Source organism: Dermatophagoides pteronyssinus, unplaced genomic scaffold (genome assembly GCF_027571235.1).
Source record: "Dermatophagoides pteronyssinus isolate colony J.1.1.1.1 unplaced genomic scaffold, Derpt_VIB-CSIC_2022.12 sq0002, whole genome shotgun sequence".
NCBI classification, from domain to species: domain Eukaryota; kingdom Metazoa; phylum Arthropoda; class Arachnida; order Sarcoptiformes; family Pyroglyphidae; genus Dermatophagoides; species Dermatophagoides pteronyssinus.
In genome coordinates, this window is record NW_027461526.1 from 2,946,423 (window position 1) to 2,966,655 (window position 20,233).

At 33.0% G+C, this 20,233-nt stretch overlaps 9 protein-coding genes and 1 long non-coding RNA gene across 12 annotated transcripts in view; 5 read left to right on the forward strand and 5 right to left on the reverse strand.

Moving 5' to 3' along the window:
• The first annotated feature begins 24 nt into the window (after positions 1-24).
• LOC113791657 (uncharacterized) lies at positions 25-1,558 on the forward strand. Its single transcript, XM_027341458.2, has 3 exons — positions 25-470; positions 539-1,087; positions 1,190-1,558. Exons 1-3 carry the CDS (start codon positions 308-310, stop codon positions 1,336-1,338), a joined length of 861 nt encoding a protein of 286 aa, XP_027197259.1. The 5' UTR covers positions 25-307; the 3' UTR covers positions 1,339-1,558.
• A 261-nt stretch (positions 1,559-1,819) lies between these two features.
• Positions 1,820-6,134, reverse strand: LOC113791522 (endoplasmic reticulum transmembrane helix translocase). The gene is made up of 7 exons (XM_027341315.2): positions 5,664-6,134; positions 3,994-5,589; positions 2,956-3,940; positions 2,666-2,862; positions 2,355-2,609; positions 2,129-2,272; positions 1,820-2,069 (listed from the first exon to the last, which is right to left on the reverse strand). The coding sequence occupies exons 1-7, from the start codon at positions 5,931-5,933 to the stop codon at positions 1,962-1,964; spliced, it is 3,555 nt and encodes a 1,184-aa protein (XP_027197116.2). The 5' UTR covers positions 5,934-6,134; the 3' UTR covers positions 1,820-1,961.
• A 76-nt stretch (positions 6,135-6,210) lies between these two features.
• Positions 6,211-8,008, forward strand: CycK (cyclin K). The gene is made up of 3 exons (XM_027341382.2): positions 6,211-6,989; positions 7,040-7,596; positions 7,651-8,008. Exons 1-3 carry the CDS (start codon positions 6,373-6,375, stop codon positions 7,857-7,859), a joined length of 1,383 nt encoding a protein of 460 aa, XP_027197183.1. The 5' UTR covers positions 6,211-6,372; the 3' UTR covers positions 7,860-8,008.
• Positions 7,996-8,590, reverse strand: LOC142646217 (uncharacterized). The gene is made up of 2 exons (XR_012847190.1): positions 8,449-8,590; positions 7,996-8,387 (listed from the first exon to the last, which is right to left on the reverse strand). It is a non-coding gene; the product is annotated as an uncharacterized LOC142646217 (long non-coding RNA).
• On the forward strand, positions 8,234-11,923 carry SdhA (succinate dehydrogenase, subunit A (flavoprotein)). Its single transcript, XM_027341348.2, has 6 exons — positions 8,234-8,413; positions 8,465-8,767; positions 8,826-9,139; positions 9,193-9,350; positions 9,404-10,128; positions 11,307-11,923. Exons 1-6 carry the CDS (start codon positions 8,234-8,236, stop codon positions 11,643-11,645), a joined length of 2,019 nt encoding a protein of 672 aa, XP_027197149.2. The 3' UTR covers positions 11,646-11,923.
• step (cytohesin steppke) lies at positions 11,896-14,694 on the reverse strand. The gene has a single exon (XM_027341360.2). The coding sequence runs from the start codon at positions 13,817-13,819 to the stop codon at positions 12,284-12,286; it is 1,536 nt and encodes a 511-aa protein (XP_027197161.2). The 5' UTR covers positions 13,820-14,694; the 3' UTR covers positions 11,896-12,283.
• A 132-nt stretch (positions 14,695-14,826) lies between these two features.
• On the reverse strand, positions 14,827-16,594 carry LOC113790289 (protein kinase C iota type-like). The gene has a single exon (XM_027339939.2). It carries the CDS (start codon positions 16,550-16,552, stop codon positions 14,891-14,893), a length of 1,662 nt encoding a protein of 553 aa, XP_027195740.1. The 5' UTR covers positions 16,553-16,594; the 3' UTR covers positions 14,827-14,890.
• A 116-nt stretch (positions 16,595-16,710) lies between these two features.
• Positions 16,711-17,851, reverse strand: Wbp2 (WW domain binding protein 2). Its single transcript, XM_027341469.2, has 2 exons — positions 17,576-17,851; positions 16,711-17,517 (listed from the first exon to the last, which is right to left on the reverse strand). Exons 1-2 carry the CDS (start codon positions 17,690-17,692, stop codon positions 16,816-16,818), a joined length of 819 nt encoding a protein of 272 aa, XP_027197270.1. The 5' UTR covers positions 17,693-17,851; the 3' UTR covers positions 16,711-16,815.
• Positions 17,852-17,919: 68 nt separating this feature from the next.
• Positions 17,920-19,681, forward strand: LOC113791575 (DDB1- and CUL4-associated factor 13). The gene is made up of 5 exons (XM_027341371.2): positions 17,920-18,092; positions 18,141-18,903; positions 18,959-19,259; positions 19,314-19,477; positions 19,537-19,681. Exons 1-5 carry the CDS (start codon positions 18,020-18,022, stop codon positions 19,625-19,627), a joined length of 1,392 nt encoding a protein of 463 aa, XP_027197172.1. The 5' UTR covers positions 17,920-18,019; the 3' UTR covers positions 19,628-19,681.
• Positions 19,682-19,698: 17 nt separating this feature from the next.
• Positions 19,699-20,233, forward strand: part of LOC113791544 (uncharacterized) — a 34,943-nt gene continuing 34,408 nt past the window's right edge. The window contains exons 1-3 of one of the 3 annotated variants that reach the window (XM_075824484.1): positions 19,699-19,872; positions 19,909-19,998; positions 20,080-20,230. In XM_075824484.1, the coding sequence (XP_075680599.1) occupies positions 19,845-19,872; positions 19,909-19,998; positions 20,080-20,230 (269 nt within the window). In that variant the 5' untranslated portion in view covers positions 19,699-19,844. Of the gene's footprint in view, positions 19,999-20,079; positions 20,231-20,233 lie in introns of those variants that run through there. The other 2 variants (XM_027341337.2, XM_075824485.1) reach the window with 2 other exon arrangements.

Below are 20,233 nucleotides of genomic sequence, written 5' to 3' on the forward strand. Positions count from 1 at the left end.
TCAATATTCTTCGTTAGTTGTGGTGGTTGGAAAATGAATATTTTTTTTTCTATCGACGAATTTCAAGATTCATGCGCTCATTTTATTATTGCGATTCTGGTCAATTCATCAGTCTGATCTATCCACTATATTGATTTAGTTTTAGTATGACTTACTATAGCTATAGAATAGAATAAAAACATTTCAACACATATGATTGTATAAAAAAGTACAAAACTAATTAAGATTTTCGATTCATTTCATTGTATGAATAATAATTTATTGAGTAAAAAAAGTGAAAATTTAACAATCAAATTTTGAATCAAAAATGTATACACTTTCCTATATGCCATTGAATCCGTCTACGACATTTGAATCTTTTTCAAATTTTGGTAAATGTTCATTAATGCTAAAGCTATTGACAATTATATGGATGTTAATAATACCATCGTTGATTATAATGGCTACTTCAACTTCAGCAGCTTTATCAAGTAAGTTTATTTAAGATTATTATTATCATTCCAAAGTATTGACCATAAATTCTGAATGATCTCGAAAGGAATGAACAGCGAAGTAATCACTGGCAATATTGGAGTTGACGTTTCAGAAATGCTACTCGTATCGAATCTATCTTGTTTCGTTTGCACTACAATCGATGATATTAATTGCAAATATCTGAATGAAACGATCAACCGCATTCATCGACAACAACAGAAAGAAATAGGCGGTAACACTGGCAATGATGACAATTCTATGATGGGATTCGATAGTGATACATCCGGATATTTGAATCATGACCATCATCATCATAACCCAAATCATAATCATTATACACTTGAATCGATCTTATCCTCCGATAGTAGTAGCTATGATGTTCTAGCAACAGCTTCGTCATCAAATGATGGTCACACGACAACAAATAATGCGGGTCATAAGAATCCAAATCTGATGAATGAATTTCGTGCTGATTGTACACCAAACGAACAATATTGTGTAGTCATACGATTAGGCGTTAGCGCACCAGACAATGTACAAGAGTTTAATTTTTTTGCCTTAAAACGTGGTTGTGCTGAACAATGCACGGATGGTTGTTTTATCATCGGTAATGGTAAGTTTTTTTACCTTCTTTAAAATATTTGGTAGTCGAAATATTAACGATAATCATCCATTTATTCTCATACCCATCGTTTTTATCTACAAAAAAATATAGGTGAAAAAACTAAGCTAAGCATATGTGCTAGTTGCTGCAGAAGTAATTATTGTAATCTAGGCAATTCAGCCATTACATTCAATCATCATTCAAGTCAATGGTTTTCAACCATAATCATTATATCATTACTATTGTTGATGATGATTTGAATCATTTGATGACCAATCTGACCATAAATGACCATTTTGTATACATCAACATCATTCATCATCGCATCATCATCATCATTATTATTATTATTATTATTCCTTCAAATAAGTTGTCCTTCGTTACAATTTTTGATTATCATGTCTGGTTATTGTTTGTTTGTTTTTTGGATATTTGAAGATAGAAAAATGAATAAATAAAGAAAAGCAAAAAATTTTTTTTACTGTGTGGTCTAAATTTTTATTTATTCTATAGAAAAAACAACAACAAATTTAAATTTAAATTTGTTGAGACCGAATCGCATACCAAGAAGTAAAAACTTTAATCTTGATATCACAAAACGGTCACAATTTTCTGTTTGTTTGATTTTGTCCTTTATAATATGGTTTTATCATTATCCATGAACTTTCCGATTAAACGTGAAAAGGATAATAATATACCAAAGTCTAGGACAAAAAGTAATTCGGCTGCCATAACTTTGGGTTTTTGATTAGAATTTCAATATTTTTAATAATTAAAATGATTATTATAAAATACAATAGATATTTTTCATTGAAAATTTAATTCAGATGTATCTGTTCAATTTAAATAAATTTGAAAAAATATTCTAATTATAAACCAGAACCTAAATCGATTTCATCGATGACCGATCCAAAATCAATTCACATAGTCGATCAATAAATAATGCACCAATAAGATCAGAAGCCAATACCATTAGTATGGTCGTTTGAAACTGTTGAAATAAAAAAAAGTCAAAAAAGAACTCAACATTGAAAAAGTTTGAATGATTACCGGCTGTGGAAATTCAACAACGGAAAATTGTTCAGAAAATTCAGGCATCACACCGGTAACAAGAACAATTACCAAACCGAATGAGCCAAGAATACTGTACAAAAGTGGACGATTTTCGGCCAAACTGCACATGAATGGATGACCCTGAAAAAAAACATAATTATGAAATCAATCATTTCAAATTCATCAAGTACGGTCACAATCAGAAAAAAAACAAACCACTAACCTTGTAATTGACGGCAAATGTTGCAACTTGCAATGAAATTGAAATTATATAGACAGTCGAATTCAACAAAGATGGTTTGAATTCTGTATCTAAATCGGCAAATTTTTCCACCCGTGGTGGCGACATTGCTGTTGCCTGACGGACTAGATAAACCAAGGTCACAAAATGAACAGCGAATTGAAGCAGCACAGTCAATATTGTGTACAGGTTGAATATGTTGGATAATGGACGGCGTTTAGATAGCACTGATAATGGCTATTGAACAACATTAATAAATCAGAATAAATATCACTAAGTTAACGAAAATTTACCTTTGATCGAGTGATAAATAGAAAACAACCAGTCAAGAATAGTCCTTGTAGTGTAGCTTGACCGTCACTGAATTTAATTCCGTCCAGATAAAGAACTGATTGACAATAGGCTAAAATTAGAGCATTAAGAGCAAGAATTTTAAACATTTGTAATGTTGTCACTAATGTACAACGGCCTTGACGAATTATATGCGAAACTAATAAAAAAAATAGAGAATAAAAAGTATGAAAATTATTAATTAGTTAGCATTGAAAAACGGAAATCACGATAAAAAAATAATCATATTTACTGCATTGAATGGATGATAGCTTCGATGTGAATGGTGCAGCAATGCTCGCATCGCCTAACTTGACAATTTGAGCTTTATCTTGTTCTTCTAATTCTTTCAATAATTGATTGATTCGTTCTTGTGTCCTAACCATACGTGGATTTACTGAAGAAGGATTCATGGCATTATTATTATGAGCTTGATGTCGTCGTTGTTTATGATGACTATTGTTTGACATACGATTAGTATTCCGCTCGGCTAATACATCATTGATTGAACGACGATAATCGCCATTATTATTAGCTAGAGCGTTGTTGGGTGGCTTTTCGGTTTTCGTTTTAGGTATGGGTAATGGATTCGATAATAAGGCAACGCCGACATTTGCATGCTTCAATGCACCAACATCGTTGGTTCCATCACCACACATCAATGTTGTATAACCCAATGATCGTAATGATGTTATGATAAATTCTTTTTGTTTCGGTGCGACACGTGCGAATACACGGATTTTTGGCAAAATTTTTACAAAAAATTTTGGATCATAATCCAATAATGCATTAAGACTATCACCAGTTACACAGAATTCGTATTTTCGAAAAAATTCCTCTTTATCAGGTATAAGGGGTAAACGGATCGTTTCATCTATTGATTTCCATGCAGGTTTTTCCGTTCCATGAAGAATCAATGTTGGTTTTTTATCCGAAACAAAATATAGCTCTTTAGCTACATGACAAGCGGTAAGTGGTGCATCACCGGTAATCATGGTAACATAATGTGATGAAGCAATAATCTCTTTCATAACAGCTATCGAATCAGGTTTTAGAGGACAGGAAATGATTAAGAAGCCAACAAATTCGAGTTCAGTTTCTACTTCTTCACGAGTTAAATTCCTAATTTGTCCAGACGAAATATTGCCCAAGTTTTTTCTACCCAATGCTAATACACGGGCACCTTTACGAGACATTTCCAGATATACGTTATCATATTGTGAAGGAATTTTCGAAAACTAAAGGAAAGAATTAAAATTCAACATTTTATTTATTTTAGAAAAATACAAACCATTGGTTTAAGAATTTCTGGAGCTCCTTTAATCGATACAAAGTAACTGGATTCACCTGATGTAACGTCATTATAACCAGCAATAACAGACATTCGTTTCAATTGACTTGAAAAATGATTTCGATGGAATATCTTTAGACCTGTTTGCTTGCCTTTGCGAGGAATGACCGAATCACCTTTAGTCAATGTCCAATCGATTGCTTTGAGTGTGGATTTTTCCAACGGATCACCAACGAGTCCATCGTCTAAGCAGACAAGTGAATGACATGTGGCTAATACTTGAATGGTTTCAATTGGTACTTCATGAGCTGCTTGAATTTTTTGATCATTTTGTGAATCAAGACCGGCTATGCCTTCGACTACAAGATCATTACTGGTTAATGTGCCAGTTTTATCAAAACAGCAAATATCAACTTTTCCGGCAAATGGAATTCGAAATGGTTCGGTACAAAAAATGTACAGCTTAATTAATGAAGTCAATGAACTATTGACAGCCAAAGATAATTCTATGGGCAATTCCGGTGGTACGACTGATGTTAAGATTAATGCACATTCGAGCATTAATTTATATTTATTTCGTTTAGGATCTTCTGAAGCATGAATCCAAACGTATGATGCGGCAGCAATAGCGAAAATAAGCAAAAAACAGATGAAACCAAATGTCTCGATATTATTGGCCGTAACTCGTTGAACACCATAAAGAATTGTTCGAAGCAATTTTCCCTGAGATGTCTGAAATCCGGTACGCAGTACATATGCTACACAACCATTATCGCTGGCTCGTAAACTGACAGCATTTTTCACAGGGGATGTATGCTGAATAATTTTGGTGCCACCATACAAAACATGTAGTTTTCCATCGGTATCAACATTAAATTGACGATCACCGACATCGGTCAGATTTTCAATCGGTTCTTTCATCTGTGGTACCGATTCACCAGTCAACATTGATTCATCAACAATACATGAACCACGTAATAGTATTAAATCACAAGGAACAAGATTATCATCTTGAGATCGACCGATGGATATAATATCACCCGGTATAAGTTCGGACGATAGAATTGAGTGCCATTTATGATTACGATAAGCCAACATTTCATATGGTTTATTGCCCATCTTACGAATTTCAGCCATATTTCTCAATTGTTGTGTGACCAGAATGCTTTCGAATGCAACCAACATCATTAAAGTGAATAAACTATAATACCAAAATTCATCCAAACACCAGAGACCAACGCAAAATACTTGAAAAACAAAAAATGGTGCTGTTGCTCGTTCACGAAATAATGTCCAAAAATCTGGTATATCCATGTCGAGAAGATTTTTTCCATATAATTTAATTGCCGTTTGTAGCTCATTATCATTGGGATAGCCATGCCATTTTTGATATGTTTTATACGGGAGATCCGTAGGAAATATAATTTGATGAAATGTTTGTTTTTCATAATCATAAACATATTTGGTTTTTTGAAACAAAAACCAAATAGTTTCTTTATCATCAATTTTTGTATGGCGTAATGGTACAAGTTCAGCAGAACCATTATTAGGAGTCGGCACTACTTTGGCCCAGGCTGCATCGGCTACGTTTCTTACCTGTAAAACCATAAATACATATAATCAAATGACAAATTTGAATTATAGGAAATGTAAAAAACTTCTGAATATACCTTTGAATAGGAAAGAAAACAAAGACAATGTACGGACCACATTCCAGATAAGAATGTTAGCACTTGCAATAAACAAAGTGTACCACCGGTGATAATATAAATATCGGAATAATTTTCATCAGAATAAAAATACCAAACACATAAAATTGATTGTAGTGTGAAAAATGGCCCAATAAAACCTTGCAAAATTAGTGGTTTTACATTATAACACTGAACTTTTTGTACCAATTGATCGGTACTATCACGGACTGAAGTAAGATCTTTCAACATATTGTACAATTAAATCTACGTTGACCACTAAAATTTTTTTTTAAATATATAACAATGCACAGTAATTCGAAATTCAATTATGGAACCATTGTTTTTAAATGAGATAGTTTGCCCAATTTCATACGAACGTGAATAAAATTCTATGACAATTTGTGCTAAATGTAAATTATTAACTAAATGAATCGTGGAAACCGCATCGCGTCATATTTCGAGGATTTTTTTACTCTAATTTCTATTTAAACAACACAATGATCCATTTGTGTGTCATTAGCGCTCGCTCGCATGTATTCTTCTGTGCATATTTTTTGTCTTGTTGGATCATTTATTTTTGTCCCATTTTCGAACAATTTTTTATTTTTATTTATTTATCCAGTGATTCTTTTATAAATTATCTTCTAAAATTTGCATTTTCGAAAGAAACTAAATTTTTTTAATAAGAATGACACAAATGGATTCGGAAACGATTCCAGGATCAGCTTCTTCATCTATGATGAACAATTCATCAAATAATTCTAATCAACAATCATCTAGTTTAATCCAACAATACAATTGGTATTATGATAAAACTGAACTAAAACGAACACCTTCGATATTGGATGGTATAAGTTATGAAAAAGAACGAATGTATCGAAATGATGGTGCTCGATTCATTTTGAATGCTGGCCTTCAGATGAAGCTCCGTTACGATACATTGGCCACCGGTGTCGTATACTTTCATCGATTTTACATGCGACATTCGTTCAAAGTTTTTCCTCGTTATGTTACTGCAGCTTGTTGCCTATTTTTAGCCGGAAAAGCTGAAGAAACGCCTAAAAAATGTAAAGATATTATAAAAATTGCTCGTACATTGATGGATGATAATCAATTTGGTACATTTGGTGATGATCCAAAAGAAGAAGTTCTTACACTAGAACGAATCGTTTTGCAAACGATACGATTTGATTTACAAGTAGAACATCCGTATAAATACCTAGTTAGCTACGCTAAATGTTTCAAAGGAAATAAAGATAAAATACAGGGCATGTTACAAATGGCATGGACATTCACCAACGACAGGTAATAATCAACCCCTTTGCTTTATTTATATATCTTTACTGTTTTTTTAGCCTTTGTACTACCATTTGTTTACAATGGGAACCAGAAATAGTTGCTATCGCCATGATATTTTTAGCTTCGAAAATTCGTTATGAGATAACCGATTGGGAAGGTCGATTACCACATCAGAAACATTGGTGGGATATTTACGTCGAAGATCTTTCTGTTGAATTGCTTGAAGATATTTGCCATCAGGTTTTAGATTTGTATTCGAATTCTAATGAAGAACCAGGTCGATCACCGCCACAACCTCAATTATCACAATCTGCAACGCAATCGTCGCCATCGACTCCAATAAAAATGTTTCAGCAACAGCAACCTTCATTACCTACTGGACCACCGCCAACGCCAGTAGCAGTCCCAGTCGCATCACTTGGGCAATTCCGTCCGATTTCCAATGCGACAGCGATTACTGCTGCTGTAACTGTACCCCCATCCATTGTTCCACCAAACACAACAACCATTCCTGTGGTCACAAATCTAGCTGCACAAACCCAAATTTCTGCCGCTGGATTACCACATCAATGGGACCCATCAATGGCAACGTTTTATAATTTTCCATTAGCTGGTACGATTATCATATATGCGTTATCTTTTTTATCTTATTCTATTTAATTTTTAGGAATTACAGCTGGTAAAACTCATGTCATTCATCCTGTTCATATGGTGCCGCCACCGCCACCACCACTACCGCATGGAATCAATGCCATTGGATTACCTACAATTGCAACTGTAGCCCAACCTGGCAGATTACCGGTATTAGCGCCGCAACCGCCAATTCCTTCTCCATTCATCTCATCAGCTGGAGTTAATCCTCATCAACCTACTTAAATTTTGTTCATGTTATAATTCTCACTGTCATGCAAGCAAAGAAAGAAATTTAATTTTTGTATTATAAATTTTTTTTTGATTTTATTTTATTTAACTTGAAAATGAAATTTATAAATTGACTTTTTTAGGCCTCAAATGAACAATTTAAATCGAAACGATTTATTCAAAGGATTTTGTGAAATTATCGATATATCGAATACAACTATCGCGATTGTCTATGTTTGTGTGTAGGTCTGTGCGCTAGGGCAAATATTAAATACCACCACCATTAGATTTATACAAATCCGATTTATCAATTGGCTGTCGATTATAATTGCCAGAATAGTTTAATACATTGTGTTTTATTGATATTCATATTATTATTTACCATCGGGATGATAAATTTGATCAATGCAAAAATGTCGATGCGCTTATTACACAAATGTATAAGGCTAAGGTCGAATTGTTGTGATGTGCGTGGGACATCGAGGACAAATAATTCTGCCATGGACATGATAGAAAAAATCTTTCATCGCAATATCTCGACCACTTCCCGATGCAATGATAAATCAAATGTGAGAATCCTAAATTTAAATGATGCTAACTTTACCTGTTGTTTTTTATAGCTTAAAAGCTATCAGGTGATTGATCATACATTTGATGCCGTAGTTGTTGGTGCAGGTGGTGCCGGTCTTCGTGCTGCATTTGGTCTTGTAGAAAAAGGATTTAATACTGCTGTTGTTAGTAAATTATTTCCTACCCGATCACATACGGTTGCTGCACAAGGTGGTATTAATGCTGCGTTGGGCAATATGGAGCCAGATGATTGGCGTTGGCATATGTATGATACGGTTAAAGGTTCCGATTGGCTCGGTGATCAAGATGCCATTCAATACATGACACGAGAAGCACCCAAAGCGGTCACTGAGGTAGGTTTGGAACATTTGATGTATTATCATTCCATTTCAAATTATATCAATAACATAGCTCGAAAATTATGGAATGCCTTTTAGCCGTACACCGGAAGGCAAAATCTATCAACGAGCATTCGGTGGTCAATCTTATAATTTTGGTAAAGGTGGTCAAGCACATCGTTGCTGTGCCGTAGCCGATCGTACCGGTCATTCACTATTACATACTTTATATGGGCAATCATTGCGTTATGATTGCAAATATTTCATCGAATATTTTGTTCTCGATTTGATTATGGAAGGTGGTGCTTGTCGTGGTGTTATAGCATTATCACTAGAAGATGGCACTTTGCATCGATTCAAGTCGAAGAATACAATCCTAGCTACGGGGTATGTTATATTTAACTCTGATCAGAAATCGAAATTGAATTATTCTATCCAAGGGGATATGGTCGTGCCTTTTTTTCCTGTACATCTGCACATACATGCACGGGAGATGGTACGGCCATGGTCAACCGTGCTGGTCTTCCTTCTCAGGATCTTGAATTTATTCAATTCCATCCTACGGGTATCTATGGTGCCGGTTGTTTAATAACTGAAGGTAATTTATACAGGTGAATAAAGACATTTTCACGAGTTTCGTTTTTTCTGAAGGATGTCGTGGCGAAGGTGGATTTCTGGTCAACAGTGAAGGAGAACGCTTCATGGAACGATATGCACCAGTAGCAAAAGATTTAGCATCGAGGGATGTCGTCTCACGATCAATGACCATTGAAATTCGAGAAGGACGTGGTTGTGGTCCTCAAAAAGATCATGTCTATCTACAGTTGCATCATTTACCAGCCGAACAATTGGCTCTTCGTTTGCCTGGCATTTCAGAGACTGCCATGATCTTTGCCGGTGTTGATGTTACTCGAGAACCAATACCAGTACTGCCCACTGTTCATTATAATATGGGTGGTATACCGACCAATTATAAAGGACAAGTGTTGACTTACTCAAAGGAAAAAGGTGATACAGTTGTTCCAGGTCTATATGCGGCGGGTGAAGCAGGTTGTGCATCCGTACATGGAGCCAATCGTTTAGGTGCGAATTCCCTTTTGGATTTGGTGGTTTTTGGTCGTGCTTGTGCTCATGCAATTGCTGAATCTGATCGTCCTGGTGAACCATTACCTGAATTTTCTGCTACAGCTGGTGAAGCTTCCGTTGCTAATCTGGATCGTTTACGTTATGCCAAAGGTTCTATATTGACAGCTCAATTACGATTGAAAATGCAAAGAGATATGCAAGAACATGCAGCAGTTTTCCGTACAGGTCCATTATTGAAAGAAGGTGTTGAAAAACTCAAACAAGACTATAAAATGCTTGATGATTTGAAGGTAAGTTTGATCTAGAACAATTTTTACTCTCGATCATTTCAACTTGTTCAATTTTTTATCGAATATTTTGCTCTTATTTAAGCATATGAAAAAACTTGATTTTTTCATATTTTTTATTCTGCAAAGTTTATGCTTATTCATTGATTAGTTCTTCGAAATTAATTATTGGCAGCAGATTGTCAAACAAGAAATTTCAGTATATGTAATAGATCTTAATCTTAAAGGTGACATCAATACACTTACAAAGTCTTTCAACAACAACAACAAAAAATATGAACAGTGTGACTGGACAGCAATTGAAATCAACAAATTTTCTCAACAAAAAAAAATTAGTCTTATCAATCAACAGGCATCAATTTTTTTATTCATTCCGAACGTTTATTAATTGATTTTGATAGATGTTGATAATATCAAAATTGATAATTTTTTTGTTTTAGATTTTTAAAATATTGATTAGATTGATGTGAATGTAAATGTCAAAAGTATATATTACACATTATTTTTAACATTAGCAATACATGAATCGAATTCCACCCAAAATCTTTTTTTTTTTTTTTTTTTTTTTTTGATTGTGTGTATTTATTACAACATCGAGTGATAATTATTACAAGACATATCGTCAGTTTCTTGTCATTGATCCTGATAAATATGATTTGTTCTTTTATCTATCATTGATTGATTGATCACCATAATCAAACATTTAGAAATAAGATTATCTTCTTTCTTTTCTTCTTTTGTTTTTTTTGTAATACAAATAAGTTCAACATTCTCTTATTAGAGAGAAAAAATATAATGATCCTAATTTTTTAAATTTTTGTGCTATGTGGTACCATGTTTGATTCATCCCACATAATTGGAATTATGATGATAGCTCATTCCACTTGTAAAAAATGTCAGTTTTTTTTCAATCTCATATTATGTTATAACATTGACAAATTGTTGATAGGGCAATGAATTCACCAGAAATGATGACAAGTGTAATTTTTCATCACGATTTCTAAATTAATATGTTTGACATGTTGTTTGGCCATTCATTATTATTCCATTATCATTGTAAATGATAATTAATAGTGATACAAAATGGATTTGTCAACGGCTGAATCTAATTTCAGAGTTTTTCCCTTTAGATGTTTTTTGTTTGTTTTTAATGACTCTACATCTATCTGTTTTTTTAATAGGTAATGGACTCCGGATTAATATGGAATTCAGATCTTGTTGAGACATTGGAATTACAAAATTTAATGCTCAATGCAATGATGACCGTAAATTCTGCTGAAGCACGAAAAGAATCACGAGGTGCACATGCACGAGAAGATTATAAAGATCGTATTGATGAATTTGATTATTCGAAACCATTGGATGGTCAAAAACGACGCTCATTTGAAGAACATTGGCGTAAACATACTTTATCGTATGTACAACCTGATGGTACTGTTAAACTTTGGTATCGTCCTGTAATTGATAAAACATTGGATGAACAAGCACAAACAATACCGCCAGCTGTACGATCATATTAGTATAATTATCGTGGAAATAGAAAATTTTGTAGAGAAAAAATTCAATTATTCTTTAATTTTTTTGGTTATTTTTCTTTTGAGCATATCTTATTATTTTTGTGCATAACAATAATCAAAATAACAAGATCAACAAATGCGCAAAATAGCCTTGAATATTCTATGAGTACAGTTGAATTTGAGAAAATTGATTTTATCAATATTATCCAAACAGATACAAAATCATCATTTTTTGTAAAATAAAAATCAAAAATTTACATAATTAAAAATTTATTTATTCATTTTGTTTGTCGGTTAGAAATGAGAAATTTTTTTAAAAAATAACGTTATAGGATGGAATTTTTATTTTGAAATATAATAATAACGAAATTGTTAATTGAAGGAACATATTTACAATAATGAATTGAAAAATAAATGCATCTGTGAAACGAAGATGGTAATAGTGATCATGATTCTAAAGGCATCAATGAATTGTATGATTTAAAATTCGCAAGATGATGATTTTAACTGATTGACTTAGAATGTGAGAATCAAAATCTTTTCGTAAATCCTATCAATGATTATCGAATAATAGAATTATGATAGTTGAAATGAGCGAATTATCAATGAAAGACTTTTTGTAGATTTTGTTGTTTACTTTGTTAATTTTGCTGTGCTTTACGTTTTCTCGCCGCTAACATTTCATAGAATGGATTTCTCGAAACACTAGTCTGTATAGATTTGACCCAGGCATCTTTTTCCACTGCAGTTGCAGCCGATAATCGATATACAGAATGTCGTCCTTCAATGACACGACCTTCGGTATCTGTTTTACATGCTTTGATCACATCACTAATAGGTGAATAAAGTTCGAAACAATGTTGCCGACCTCCACGATCGCCGATTTCACGTATGTCGACATTTTCTAACGGTATAATACCACGTGGTTCTTTATCAGTATCGCATTCGAAATAATAAAGGCACTTATCATTCAATAGGAACCAACGACGTTTCCAACTTTTATAACGGCCACCTTGTTTCCATAACCAACCTTCACGATCTGGATCAAAAAATGTATGCATCAATTCTTGTCCATCATCTTCCGGTATTTTGAATGGCTCATGACGTATGTTTTCATATAAAGATAAAAGTAATTCTTTAGGTAGGTCACCACCATTATTAATACCACGATTCATTTGAATGAATTTATCAGCCGTCATTTTTTCTTTTACATTTGGATTATGTAATGATGTGTTGAGCATGATAATCGAAAAACTAAGAACAAAACAAGTGTCTGTATTAGAAAATACACCAGGATTCTGATGACAATAATGTGCAGCAAATTTTTCCATCATTCGATCAATCTTCTGTGCTTCACCCGGCAATCGAAATGACCAAAGAAATTGCCGTAATGCCTGAACAAGTAATGAATCTTTAAAATCATGAAGTTCGATAAAATGATTCAAAACTTTCAGATTAAAATCGATTTTTTCGCCCAGATATGTTCCTATGGCCGTTTTATTTAAACCTTCGCCTTTGTATAAAAATCTTGCAACATCTTCGGGTGTATTGCCCACTAGATTTTGAGCGATAAGAAATTCGATACCTTTTTTTGGATCCATGTTGAATTTTTTCTTTCCAATCGATAATTGTTTTAAACGTTGTTGGTTTCCATTACCATTGTTATTGTTTACATGATCATTAGACGAACCATCGATTATTGAATTTGATTGTGGATATTGCTGAGGCTGTTGTTGCTGTAGTGGATGATGATCAAGTCGAGACATTTCCTTCTTAACAAACGAAATTTCCTCTTTTAATTTTTGAATCTCATTCAATAATTTTTGCCGTTTTTGTCTAATTTCATCCAATTTATTTCGTTCTTCCGCCGTTAGATTCGATATATCACAAAGGAACGTACCGTTGTTATTATTATTATTATTATTATTGTTATTATGATTAATACAATCATTACTGCCAATGATGGCACCGACCGCAGTGGTTGATGACGATGGTGACAAACTAATGCCGTTGCCATTATCAGTGGCCGTTGTTGTTGCAGACATTCTCATCATCGATGATGATGATGATGAGGAGGTAGTGTTGTTGCTATTGTTGTTATTGTTGATGTTGTTGTCATGTTGCTGATAATGATTGTGATGAACATTATGATGATGAGAATGATTGTTAAATGACATTCTTTTTGATCTAAGAATCGTCTCTTTAGTAAACAATATAAAGCCACAAGTCAATAAATCAGTTTTCTTTTCGTTATATGATTTTGGGAGTCAAATTCGGAACGATTTATCTATATGAACAACAATTGTTGGTAATAATAGACGATTTGGTTGCCTAGAACCAAGGATTTCAAATATCACTCACTATTATTTACTTTTTTTTGTGTATGTTACGATTACACCAATAGGAAAAATCGATCACAGTATAAAGAAGAGATATGATCGGGTATAATATGTACCCGAATGTTTTTATTTAACAAGTCGATTTGGATTTGATCGTTGGTCGTGTGTTGACTCTTAACATTAAAAGAAAAAATGAATCAGATATATTAGTTCAATCAAAACTTTTTTTTAGTCGAAAATCCATGGATGGTGGTTTTCCAAGTTACTAAATTGAAATGGCTGGTTAAAAATTCGATTTTAGCCAATATCGTATTGCTATATATGTGTGTGGTATGAAATATCAGAAATAAATTATTCCCTTGATTTGATCAATATTTTTCGAATAAATTCTTCATTAACATTTATAAATATGACGAATCAAAATCCTGATGATGAGAAATGAAAATTATTTATTTATTTATTTCAAGTTCATTTCATAAAATGACATATAGAGTATATAAAAACACGGTGAAAAGACATACAATATTAAATTAATTTATAGATGTCATAAATGCATTTCACTTTGATATTAATATGATGTTTATTATTCACAAATGAGCGGGTAAGAAATTACAACGAACCAAAAAAAAAGAAGGAAAAGATCCCACTTCTGTCATCCAAATCAAATTGAGTAACTCTAAATCACATATACAAAAAAAAACGATATATCGTGAGCCACCCAGCTTTCGAACATCTGTCGTATTTGGCATATATTTTTTTTACGAACGAATAGCATTCACAGTTTTACTGCTACGACATAATAATCATATATAAATGGATTGATAATTGTTGACCACTAGATGGTGTTAAAAACGTCAAATAATTTTTATTTTGAAAAAATTATTTCAATTAATTGTTTTTTTCTAATTATTATGGATTATTTTTGCGATAGAATGAACATTTCTGTATATCATTAACATTAGCACGTTTGCAAGGATCTTGTTTGAATATCATTGATAGCATTTCAGCTATTTGTTCAAGAATACGAACACCATCGTTAGTCGTAATGAATAATGATTGATGTCTTTGTTTAAAATCTAGCCAACATTGTTCCATATTTCGAATGATATGTCTTGACATACATTTAAATGGATAACGATAGGTAACCAATGAACATACAACAACAGCAAATGACCATAGATCAATTTCTTGTGGATCATAATTGTTATGAAAACATTCGGGTGGTAGATGATTGTTTTGACGACATTTTCGTTCTCGTCTAGAAATTCGATTCATTTGTTGACGACCAATAGTAGGGCTAGGAATCCAAAATGGTATTGCACGACGGAAATTGATTATTTTTATATTGAATCGTTCATCTAAAAGAAGATGTTCCAAACGCAATGACCTGTTGACAATGGCACGATTCTGAAGGAACGCTATACCATTCAATAATTGACTCGACCAAAGAGTAATTTCATCAATATGAATCGATCGTCGTCTTCTTAGATGATAATGTAAAGATTTATTTGGTAACAATTCTACGAACATGAATATTTGAGAAGCGGATGGTGAATGAAAAATTTCGTAGATTTTTATAAATGGTTCGTTATCATTTTTTGATGGAGAACAAATTTGTTTTGCTATTGCGATCCAGGTGGCATCCAAATCAAAATATTTCCGCTCGGTATTAATTCTTTTGACCAGTATTGGATGATGATTTCGATAACGTCCTAGATAAAATGCAGTCCCACGTATTTTTGATGCAAATAATTTATGATAACGATCATAATAGACAGCTGATTGATCATCTCCGTCAACAACCGACAAACTATTTTCATCCATTAATATGCACGCTGATTCCTGTTTTTGATTCCACTCGAGCCAATTCTTTCTAATTTCTTCTACCGACTGCAATGGTATCCATTTAAATCGGACCAAATCCTGACCTGCCGAAGTGTAATCTATGATCATTGACGATGCAGATGTAGGCATCGAAGATATCGGTGTTGAGGGTCGAAGATTTTCTATCGCTTTTTTTACCTTGTTTAATGTTAATTCTAATTTTGTACCTTTTGTCTGAAATTGTTTATGGGTTTCTATTATGACCGATGATGTTTGTTGTTGTCGCTGTTGTTGATTAGATGGTATGACATCCACAATATTCGATTTAATTTGCTGATCTTTTTCTTGAATACCGATAATCGATGGAACATTTTCTTCGGCCAACAATTCCGATCTGGTGACGAATAAATCGGCTTCCGAACTTTCTGATTCCTCTAATTGCATCGGTACCGGGAAATTTTTGCCATCAATCATTGCAGAATAACAAGAAGAATCATTCGAAGGTTGATCAATAGTCGGCCGTACATTTATCAATTTCATTTTATTTTCATTATTAACATCGATGATAGATTTTTCATTTGACATAAATTTGATAACAATGCCTGATTTCTGATCGATCGGTTGTTTGTCTTTAACTTCCAAATATATTGACTGAACTGATTCAACTTTATCTGCTATCATATTCATTACTTTTGATGCTTCGTCATTTTTTTGATTGTTAGTTTTGGATTTCATTTCTTGATCCATTGCTTACGTACATACACAAACACACAAACTCGCTCAAATTCAATAAACAATATTTATATATGTTCTGAAACTGATTTATTTATTCAAATCAAATCACATATAACAATTGTTAGAATTTTCAGTTGCAAAATTAATGTTAATTAAACTCATCATTGATATATTAGTTTAAATAAGAATCGCGAATATTTAATTAAACAACAAAAGTATTTTTCTGTAAATGAATAAAAGATAAAGTATTTTGTGGGATTTTCAAATAAATTTTTTTAGAGTGGTGGTGCAGATGGTGCCAAATTGTTGAGATTAGGATACATTGAATTGGTTGGTTGTTGACTGTTTTGACCGCTTGATGGATATCCATTCTGGGATCCTGGATAAGCTGGTGGTGGATTTTGTGGATGAAATCCAGGCTGTTGAAATCCACCGAATCCCATTTGTGGTGGCTGTCCACCGGCAGATTGTTGTGGTGGTGGCTGTGTTGGATATGCTGATTTTTGCATTTCATGTGTATTCAATCCTGGATACGGTGGTGGTGCTTCCGATGTGTAAATAAATCCAGCTGGTGGCGGTTGATTAAATATATCATTCGGTAATGCAAAGCCACAATTATAGGCAGGCTGATAAACATTTGGTGGCGCCTGATAATATTGTCCGGCCGGATTTGAATAAGCTGGTGGAGGTTGAAAAGCAGTGGATTGCTGATAATTCCTAACAGATTTAGCAGCATTTAACAAAGCTTGTCCATATTCAGTTGCACCACCACTTGTGAATTTCAATTTAAATGTGAATTTAGAATTGTTTCCAGCCTCAGTTGATTTACCCTTAATGTAATTCGCACCAAAAATTGGTTGTTCCAATGTAAGGTCATGCAATGTATAAAAAGGAATCGATAATGATTTCAAACCACTTGACATTGAACGATTAGTGAATATCATTCTGTGTGTGGTCAGGTAAAGTTTGCCAGTTTCCTATAAACAAAAAACATCAATCTTTGAACTCTTGAAAAAAGTTATCTTCAATACTTACATTGTGATTTCGTTCAATAACATGAATGTTAACATTTTCACAGAATAACAATATCAATTCACCATTGAATAGGACGACACCACCTGATTCATGGTGGGCATTATTAAACATAGACATGATTTTTGTTTATAATTTTTATTGTTCACTATACGATACTTTAAAATCGAATGACAATACTGATCGTTTCAGTTGAAACTATTAAAACGCAATAACAATGCAAAAATAACTGGACTTTTCTCGATGATTCCAACAAATGAAATAATACAAACAAAAACGCCATAAATATGTTGACTCATAATGTAATTTGGAAAATTTTACTACACATGCGCGATTTAGGAAAGAAAATATCGATTGTATTGGAATTATTATGTCATATTCATGACACACGTGGGTATTTGTATTTATGATACCAGAATTTAAAATTCTGGATCTTTTGCGAAAAAAATGCCTAAAGTTAAGGTAATTAGTAGAAGTGCTGATAATTATCTACGTGAAACCAAAAATGATATCCATAAACGTAAGTGTGTAAAGTGTGTTTAAAGCATAAATTTCATGTTATTTTTAGTGCCTCGCAACTATGATCCATCCTTACATCCATTCGCCGTAAATCGTGAATATCAACGAGCATTGAATTCGGTTAAATTAGATAAAATTTTCGCTAAACCATTTATCGGATCTTTGGATGGTCATTCCGATTCGGTACAAAAATTGGCTAAACATCCTACTAAATTATCCCTACTATTTTCAGCTGCCTGTAATGGTGAAGTTAAAATCTGGAATCTTACCAATTGTCATTGTTTACGAACAATCAAAGCTCATAATAGTATTGTTCGTAATGTTTGCATACCACAACATGGAAAATATTTCTTTTCTGTTGATGATAGTCAAACCATAAAACAGTGGAATCTTTCATGGCTTGATAATGGTGAACAAGTATTTGAAATGGATTCCGAACGGCAATATCAATTGATGCAGGTGACTGATACCCCTATCAATACGATATTGACCAAGAATCCTGTATATTTTATGGATAATCATCGACAAAAACCATATCTAATAACATGTGGACAAGGTGTAGAATTATGGGAAGAGAATCGAACCCAACCATTAAAATCCTGGTCATGGGGTATCGACACAGTTAATTATATTCGTTTTAATCCGATTGAAAATGATATCGCTGTAGCTGCATCAACTGATCGAAGTTTAATTTTATACGATATTCGAAAATCACAACCAGCCCGTAAAGTAGTTATGGCTATGCGTTCGAATGCGATTTGCTGGAATCCAATGGAAGCATTCGTTTTTACTGTTGCAAATGAGGATTATGAGTAAGATTTTGATTTGTTTTGAAAATGCTTCTAAAAAACTTTTTTCATCACTTAGTTTGCATACGTTCGACATGAGAAAACTCAAATTTCCCTTACAAATTCACAAGGATCATATATCAGCTGTTATATCGTTGGATTACTCACCGACTGGTCGCGAATTCGTATCGGCCGGTTATGATAAAACAATACGAATATTTGGTGCACGTGAACGTCGCAGTCGTGAAGTTTATCACACAAAACGAATGCAACGATTAACTGATATTGCATGGTCACTAGATGCTCGTTATATAATTAGTAGTTCAGATGAAATGGACATACGGATATGGAAGGCAAATGCATCGGAAAAATTAGGATTCGTATGTATAATGCATTTGAAGTAAAAATAATCTATTTGATAATTTTGCCAATAGAAAGCACCACGTGAGCTTAGCAATTTTCGTTATCAGGATAAATTGAAGGAAAAATTTAGCCAATTCCCAGAAATTCGTCGTATCGCTCGATTTCGTCACGTACCGAAGCATATCTATCATGGCCGAAAAGAAATGCAGGAGATTATTGCTGCTAAAAAACGAAAGTATGTTTCTTTTTAATCTTATCGATTGTATATTAATTGATAATTTTTTTTCATTTTAGGGAAACAAACCGATTACGGCATAGTAAACCTGGTCAACAGCCAGAACGAGTGCTTGAAGTTAAAAAACAAATTGTTCGTGTTGAACATTAGACGATTTATGTTGAAAATATTTTGTAATAAAAATTTTTATTTTAAAAAAATTCATATTTCTAATCGATGAATCAATCAATCGATTGTCCACAATCGATATTTATTTCAATATAATTTACTTGTTGCTTTGTCTTTGTTGCTAAATATCTTTGGAAATTTTTTCATTATTCAAGTTGATTTCATTAAAATCTATTTCCTGGGTATTTTTAAAATAAAAATGATATTGAAAAATATTCATTGGAAATTTATCACAAATATATCCAATGTTTTCAATGAAAAACTTATTTATACAAAATATTTTCCATATGCAATTCGTTCGTATGCGAAAAAAATTCCAAATGGTTTCAGACCATTTCGCGTCACCGATAATGGTGAGATGATAACATTATAGAAATGCTAATAGATTCATCATTCTGATAAATGCAATTTTTTGTACTGTCATGATCATATAGACACGTTTTGTCGAACAACAAAATTCAATCGATCAAATCGATTAATTGTAGTAAGTGAAGAATTGTATGAAGCTCGTACTAATAATGAACCAATTGTGGCATTAGAATCGACAATTATAACTCATGGAATGCCATATCCACATAATTTACAGTA